At 51.0% G+C, this 8983-nt stretch overlaps 1 protein-coding gene across 1 annotated transcript in view; it reads right to left on the bottom strand.

Annotated features, from left to right (window-relative positions):
- The window catches only part of LOC149428297 (spindle and centriole-associated protein 1-like), a gene marked incomplete at its 3' end in the record, with an annotated part of 43299 nt that extends 35878 nt beyond the window's left edge, over positions 1-7421 (bottom strand). Inside the window, exons 1-3 of the mRNA XM_089667535.1 lie at positions 7307-7421; positions 2460-2621; positions 1-83 (exon numbers count right to left, since the gene is read on the bottom strand). The exon at positions 1-83 is cut by the window's left edge and continues 315 nt beyond it. Of these exons, the coding sequence (XP_089523661.1) occupies positions 1-83; positions 2460-2621; positions 7307-7421 (360 nt within the window). The remainder of the gene's footprint in view (positions 84-2459; positions 2622-7306) is intronic.
- Between the last annotated feature and the right edge of the window lie 1562 nt (positions 7422-8983).

Below are 8983 nucleotides of genomic sequence, written 5' to 3'. Positions count from 1 at the left end.
GCTGCTGCAGGTCTCTGGAATGTCTTTTGTTTGGGGGTGCTCTGTCACGGTCCCTGTAGAGGACCTCAGAGCTGCATTCTGTACTGTGAGAAAAAAGAAAGAAGAATGAATCAACATTTCTTCAGTTAGACATTTTTCATGCCTTCAGGACCTCTGCGTTCCTGGTTGCTGCCCCCACACCAGCCCCCCCCCCCAACTATCAACATGCCAATGACATTGTTAAATAAAACCTTTATCATTTCATTACATTCCTTATTTTAGTCACTCGGGGACTTCTTACACTGGTTGATGTCATCACTGGGTCTCTGTACCTTTCTACACAATGCAGGCAGATCATGGCTGGTGGGAGGAGCCAATAAGGTGCTGTACATCGCTTCCTGAAAACTTCACAGCCCCCAGCATTAGTATCCCTCCCAAGAACCCCCCAGTCCTGATGAAAGCGATAGGCTGGCTCTTAGAGCTCATTTACACTTGCTGCAGCTTCAACACACATTAAAGCGCCTAGTGCTTCCACGTGCTTTATGATGTGCTTTGGAGATGCTTCTGCAATGCTGTGATGAGGCTTCAGTGATGCTTTTCTGAAGCTCTAATGATGTTTGGCAAATGAGGTGTGTGTGTATTCTTCCCACTGCCACCAACGATGGGGCACTTCTCCTCCCACTTCACACCAACGATGGGGCACTTCTCCTCCCACTTCACACCAATGATGGGGCACTTCTCCCACTTCACACCAACGATGGGGCACTCCTCCTCCCACTTCACGCCAACGATGGGGCACTCCTCCTCCCACTTCACGCCAACGATGGGCCACTTCTCCTCCCACTTCACACCAACGATGGGGCACTTCTCCTCCCACTTCACACCAACGATGGGGCACTTCTCCTCCCACTTCACACCAACGATGGGGCACTTCTCCTCCCACTTCACACCAACGATGGGGCACTTCTCCTCCCACTTCACGCCAACGATGGGGCACTTCTCCCACTTCACGCCAACGATGGGGCACTCCTCCTCCCACTTCACGCCAACGATGGGCCACTTCTCCTCCCACTTCACACCAACGATGGGGCACTTCTCCTCCCACTTCACACCAACGATGGGGCACTTCTCCTCCCACTTCACACCAACGATGGGGCACTTCTCCCACTTCACACCAACGATGGGGCACTCCTCCTCCCACTTCACGCCAACGATGGGCCACTTCTCCTCCCACTTCACACCAATGATGGGGCACTTCTCCTCCCACTTCACACCAACGATGGGGCACTTCTCCTCCCACTTCACACCAACGACGGGGCACTTCTCCTCCCACTTCACACCAACGACGGGGCACTTCTCCTCCCACTTCACACCAACGACGGGGCACTCCTCCTGCCACTTCACACCAACGATGGGGCACTCCTCCTCCCACTTCACACCAACGATGGGGCACTCCTCCTCCCACTTCACACCAACGATGGGGCACTTCTCTTCCCACTTCACACCAACGATGGGGCACTTCTCTTCCCACTTCACACCAACGATGGGGCACTATTCCTCCCACTTCACACCAACGATGGGGCACTCCTCCTCCCACTTCACACCAACGATGGGGCACTCCTCCTCCCACATCACACCAACGATGGGGCACTCCTCCTCCCACATCACACCAACGATGGGGCACTCCTCCTCCCACATCACACCAACGATGGGGCACTCCTCCTCCCACTGATACCAATGATGGGGCACTATTCCTCCCACTGACACCAATGATGGGGCACTCCTCCTCCCACTGACACCAATGATGGGGCACTATTCCTCCCACTGATACCAATGATGGGACACTATTCCTCCCACTGACACCAATGATGGGGCACTATTCCTCCCACTGACACCAATGATGGGGCACTATTCCTCCCACTGACACCAATGATGGGGCACTATTCCTCCCACTGACACCAATGATGGGGCACTATTCCTCCCACTGACACCAATGATGGGGCACTATTCCTCCCACTGACACCAATGATGGGGCACTATTCCTCCCACTGACACCAATGATGGGGCACTATTCCTCCCACTGACACCAATGATGGGGCACTATTCCTCCACTGACACCAATGATGGGGCACTCCTCCTCCCACTGACACCAATAATGGGGCACTATTCCTCCCACTGACACCAATGATGGGGCACTATTCCTCCCACTGACACCAATGATGGGGCACTATTCGTCCTCCTACTGATCTCAGGTGCTATATATTTTGCTTACTTCCTTCCACCACCAAGCTTGAGACATCGTTTGCTCACACTGACACCGGGACATTTTCTGCTCCATTGGCAGAAGGACAGTATATTGGCCCTTTGTTTAGAAGGTCTGTAGGCCCCGGATCTAGACTGGACACTGCTGACACCGCATTAGATATACCGATGTGTAAGTAGACCTTTTTATTCTGTTAAGCCATACACGTGATACGTACATGAAATCTGCTCTTCGTACTCCTTCCGAGTTCTCTGCCGGGGCGGAGACAACAAGATGGCTGGCTGAAAACCAAGCAGACTGCGAACATCAGCGCTCTGATCAATAGGATTGTCTCTGGAGGAAGCTGCCAAGTTCTTTTCTACCTCCACATCTCGCAGACCTATGAAAAGTATTAGGAGAAAGAATAGGTTGCAACGCAGGGAGATGTTATTCATAATACAAAAAAGTTAATAAAAATAAATAAAATAATTATAAAAATATAAAATAATAAGAAAAAAAAATTATAAAAGCAAGAACAAGCATGGCCTCAACTTAAATTGTTACTAAACACCAGATCCTGCATTCACTATATCCGCTCTCCCCGGACCCCGCATTCACTATATCCGCTCTCCCCGGACCCCGCATTCACTATATCCGCTCTCCCCGGACCCCGCATTCACTATATCCGCTCTCCCCGGACCCCGCATTCACTATATCCGCTCTCCCCGGACCCCGCATTCACTATATCCGCTCTCCCCGGACCCTGCATTCACTATATCCGCTCTCCCCGGACCCCGCATTCACTATATCCGCTCTCCCCGGACCCCGCATTCACTATATCCGCTCTCCCCGGACCCCGCATTCACTATATCCGCTCTCCCCGGACACCGCATTCACTATATCCGCTCTCCCCGGACCCCGCATTCACTATATCTGATCTCCCCGGACCCCGCATTCACTATATCTGATCTCCCCGGACCCCGCATTCACTATATCCGCTCTCCCCGGACCCTGCATTCACTATATCCGCTCCCCCCGGACCCTGCATTCACTATATCCGCTCTCCCCGGACCCCGCATTCACTATATCCGCTCTCCCCGGACCCCGCATTCACTATATCTGATCTCCCCAGACCCCGCATTCACTATATCCGATCTCCCCGGACCCCGCATTCACTATATCCGATCTCCCCGGACCCCGCATTCACTATATCCGCTCTCCCCGGACCCTGCATTCACTATATCCGCTCCCCCCGGACCCTGCATTCACTATATCCGCTCCCCCCGGACCCCGCATTCACTATATCCGCTCTCCCCGGACCCCGCATTCACTATATCCTCTCTCCCCGGACCCCGCATTCACTATATCCGGTCTCCCCGGACCCGGCATTCACTATATCCGGTCTCCCCGGACTCGGCATTCACTATATCCGGTCTCCCCGGACCCGGCATTCACTATATCCGGTCTCCCCGGACCCCGCACTCACTATATCTGCTCTCCCCGGACCCCACATTCACTATATCCGGTCTCCCCGGACCCCGCATTCACTATATCCGGTCTCCCCGGACCCCGCATTCACAATATCCGCTCTCCCCGGACCCCGCATTCACTATATCCGGTCTCCCCGGACCCCGCATTCACTATATCCGGTCTCCCCGGACCCCGCATTCACTATATCCGGTCTCCCCGGACCCCGCATTCACTATATCCTCTCTCCCCGGACCCCGCATTCACTATATCCTCTCTCCCCGGACCCCGCATTCACTATATCCGGTCTCCCCGGACCCGGCATTCACTATATCCGGTCTCCCCGGACCCGGCATTCACTATATCCGCTCTCCCCGGACCCCACATTCACTATATCCGGTCTCCCCGGACCCCGCATTCACTATATCCGGTCTCCCCGGACCCCGCATTCACTATATCCGGTCTCCCCGCACCCCGCATTCACTATATCCGCTCTCCCCGGACCCCGCATTCACTATGTCTGGTCTCCCCGGACCCCGCATTCACTATATCCGCTCTCCCCAGACCCTGCATTCACTATATCCGGTCTCCCCAGACCCGGCATTCACTATATCCGCTCTACCCGGACCCTGCATTCACTATATCCGCTCTCCCCGGACCCCGCATTCACTATATCCGGTCTCCCCGGACCCCGCATTCACTATATCCGCTCTCCCCAGACCCCGCATTCACTATATCCGCTCTCCCCGGACCCCGCATTCACTATATCCGTTCTCCCCGGACCCCGCATTCACTATATCCGTTCTCCCCGGACCCCGCATTCACTATATCTGGTCTCCCCGGACCCCGCATTCACTATATCTGGTCTCCCTGGACCCCGCATTCACTATATCCGCTCTCCCCGGACCCCGCATTCACTATATCCGGTCTCCCCGGACCCCGCATTCACTATATCCGTTCTCCCCGGACCCCGCATTCACTATATCTGGTCTCCCTGGACCCCGCATTCACTATATCCGCTCTCCCCGGACCCCGCATTCACTATATCCGGTCTCCCCGGACCCCGCATTCACTATATCCGGTCTCCCCGGACCCCGCATTCACTATATCTGGTCTCCCCGGACCCCGCATTCACTATATCCGCTCTCCCCGGACCCCGCATTCACTATATCCGCTCTCCCCGGACCCCGCATTCACTATGTCTGTTCTCCCCGGACCCCGCATTCACTATATCCGCTCTCCCCGGAGCCTGCATTCACTATATGCGGTCTCCCCGGACCCCGCATTCGCTATATCCGCTCTCCCCGGCTCCCGCATTCACTATATCCGCTCTCCCCGGACCCCGCATTCACTATGTCTGTTCTCCCCGGACCCCGCATTCACTATATCCGCTCTCCCCGGACCCCGCACTCACTATATCCGCTCTCCCCGGACCCCGCATTCACTATATGCGGTCTCCCCGGACCCCGCATTCACTATATCCGGTCTCCCCAGACCCGGCATTCATTCTATCCGGTCTCCCACAGTACACAGAACATGGAAATGCAATTTTTGTAGTAAATATAAACTGCTAAAATATTGTTTCTTATCAGCAGTATATAGCAGTCTCCTGACTTCTACCAGTGTCCAGCAGAGCACTGGTTAAAGCTTGAAGGAGGAGTTTTCTTTCTGCTCTAGGAGGATGCAGGACCCGTGACCTCTGTCTGGACAGTGCTGATTGGCCCTGTGCTGATCACATGCGCTCTCCCAAAAAAACAAAAAACAACAAAAAAAAACCTTCTCTAGCAATACACCCCAAACTGTGCATGCGCAGCGTGCCCTCAAGGCTCTGTTCTATCAGCAGATGGATTGGGAACTATGGAAGAAGGGGAGGATCAGAGAAGACAGGATCAAACAGCCTTTTTATACAATGCAGAGGATTACCCCTTAGGTTCCACAGTGAGTATAACAAGCATGCTTTACTGCATCTACAGCCTGATTGTACTGTTGGGGGTTCAGTAACACCTTAACCACTTCCAGTTTGAACACTTTCCCCCCCTTTCTACCCAGGCCAATTTTCAGCTTTCAGTGCTGTCACACTTTGAATCACAATTGCGCGGTCATGCAACACTGAGACAGAGACAGATAAAGCGTTATTTTGGTGGGATTTATTCACCACTGGAATTTTTATTTTTTTTTGATATGTAAATGAAAAAAGTCCAAAAATATTGAAAAAAAGTGTTTTTCTTATAAATTTTTGCAAATAAATAATATTTCATTATAAATCTTGGCCAAAATTTATTCAGTTATCTTTTTAGTAAAAAAAAAAAAAAAAAAAACAAATTAGTTTTTAACCAAAAATTATAATTTTTAAACATTTTTATTTTTTTTTATATTATTTATGGGGTTTTTTTTTTTTCCAGTGTCACCCTAGCAGTGTCACCATGGTAACACTGTACTACTTGTGGGGGGTGAGGAAGATTTTTTTTTTTACACTGATTGCTTTTACACCCATAAAGACTGTAAAAGCAATCATTTTTCCTTCTCTCTGGCTGCATTCTTGCAGACATTGAGAAATACTGTGTGAGCTGTGATTGGTCACAGCTTGTCACATGGTACAAGGCTGTTGTGAATAGCCCTGTACCGTGTGATCTCTGTGATCATTCACAGACTTCACAAGTAGTACGCAATGATGTCCGAAATGACATCTTGCTTACTATTCTACATGTGATCACTGATTGGCCAATCAGTGATCACATGATCCGGACCTCACACAGAGCTCCTGTACAGCGATCGGTGTTCTGCTGTGTCCAGAGGACACTCCTCAGCAGGAGAAGAATTAACGTGGTTCTAAAATCTCAAGGTTTATTAACTCCATAAAGGTAAAAAAAAAAAAAAAAAAAACCTATGTGTAGCAGCCCCCCCTAACACTTACCTGAGCCCCCTCTTGATCCAGCGATGTCCACGAAAGCCTTGGTTCTCCAGGGGCTCCCACTGCTATCAATCACAGCCACATGGTACAAGGCTGTTGTGAATAGCTCTGTACCATGTGATGTCTGTGATCATTCACTGATTTCACACGTAGTAAGCAATGATGTCAGAAGTGATATCTTGCTTACTACTCTGCATGTGATCACTGATTGGCCAATCAGTGATCACATGATCGGGACCTCGCACAGAGGTCCCGTCTGACGATCGGTGTTCCACTGTGTCTGGAGGACACAGCGGGCACCGGATCGCGGTGCTGCGCGCTCCCGGGGAGCACACACGGTCCATAATGGCGGGGAGCCAGGGAGCGCGCACAAGCAGGGGGCGGGGAGGCCATTTATAAACACCCACCCACCCCTGCACTGCCACCATCAGGCCGTTTATATACAACAGCCGGACGGGAAGTGGTTAACAACCCCGGCTTGAAAAGCAAATGTGATGATTCCTCTTCTGTAGAGGCAGTACGTTTACATGGCAATAGATGTAGTGAACGCACTCATCACGTACAAATACAATGGAGAGGATGCAGGCGATGCATGTACCTTTCCTCCACATCGGTCACGCTCCACACTGACATCTGTATCGAGTAAAACAGCTCCGCCGGCACCTTAATGGAAAAGCGAGAGCCGCAGAACTTATCCGGCCCATTACCAGTGTCAGGAAAATCAATACCGAACTGAGTGAGACAGACGATCCACACACACGGCAAACCTCCTGTGTCCTCGCAGCGAGGAACGCCAAACGCCAGACCGCGGAGATCTCTCATTATTCAATATCTACCCAAGAAGGCTTCAACCTGCAGGAGCTTTCCTCTCCACTCAGGAGGAAATGATGAGATTTTTGTACTTGCTGAAAAATGATCTTTTTCAGTAGAATTACAGGACACGGGAATTCAGAAACCATTGAGTTAACCCCTCGCCCTCCAGAGGATCCCCCCCCCTTCCTGACCAGGCCCTTTTTTTTTTTTGTCCTATGAGGCTGCATGACCCCTGACCCTCTGTCCGGACAGTGCCGTTTGGCCCTGTGGTGATCCAAAAGGTGAACTTGTCCTGTAAAGGGGTTCCCATATACATCAGGCATAACCTCAGACATGTAATATGAACAAAGCATGTCCCTCTGTATCAAACCCGTATATTCATTAACCCCTCGCCCTTCAGAGGATTTACCCCACCCCCAACCCCCCCCCCGCCAACCCCCCCGCCCTTCCTGATCAGGCCATTTTTTGCATTAAACCGCTACGTTACTTTAACTGACAATTGCACGGTCATGCAACGCTGCACCCAGATACAATTTACGGCCTTTATTCCCCCCAGCGTTCTTTTGGTGGTATTGGATCGCCTGTGCGGTTTTTATTTTTTGCGCCGTAAGCAAAAAAAAGACTGCCAATTTTGAGAAAAAAAAAAACAATATTTTGGACTTTTTGCTATTAAACACGTCCAGTAAAAAAATCAAATTTCATCCTAAATTTAGACCAAAATGTATTCTGCTCGGTGTCTTTGCTTAAAAAAAAAAAAATCCCAATACGTGTAAATGAATTGGTTTACGTGAAAGTTATAGCGTTTACAAATGGCGGTATAGATACTGGGATTTTTTTTTTTTCCTACTAGTAATGGAGGCGACCAGCGACTTTTAGCGGGATTGCGGCGGGCTTTCTGATACTGGGAGGGGAACTTGGTGTCACGGACATCCCCAATGACACCAATACAGTGATCAGAGCTAAAAAAAAAAATAGCACTGACACTGTACTAATCGCACTGGGCAGGAAGGGGTTAACATGAGGGGCAATCAAAGGGTTAACTGTGTGCAGGGAGTGTTTTACTAGAGGGCGGGGGTGTGTGCTTCACTGTAAGCACACTGCTCTGGATGGCTGTGCTTTGCATAGCCATCCCCAGCAGAGTGCCTGAGCTGACGGGCAGTCTTCCTCCCAGACGGTGAATGTTGGTAATCACCGGGCCCCGGCAGGTAATCACCGGCCAGGACCCGGTGATTGACATTCGCAGCCACAAATGGCGGCGCGGGTAGGGCGTGCGCCCCCTACCTGGAAATGCAAACTCACGTATATATACACATGTGATTTTGCGCACCCGTGTAGCAGTATATCTACTATACGGCGGCGGGTAAACGATTAAACTGCCACCTACATTATTATTATTATTATACAGGATTTATGGCGCCAACAATTTGCTCAGCACTTTACAATATAACGGGAGACAATACAGCAACAATACAGTTCAATACAAGAGGGATAGGAGGGCCCTGATCCTGGGAGCTTACAATCTAGGAGGGAGGGGCTAGTGGTACAAAAGGTAGTAACTGTGGGGGATGGAC

Source organism: Staurois parvus, unplaced genomic scaffold, assembly GCF_062004578.1.
Source record: "Staurois parvus isolate SC_StPar_1 unplaced genomic scaffold, SC_StPar_1.0 ptg003345l, whole genome shotgun sequence".
Lineage (NCBI taxonomy): Eukaryota > Metazoa > Chordata > Amphibia > Anura > Ranidae > Staurois > Staurois parvus.
This window is presented reverse-complemented; position numbering and strand designations above follow the sequence as displayed.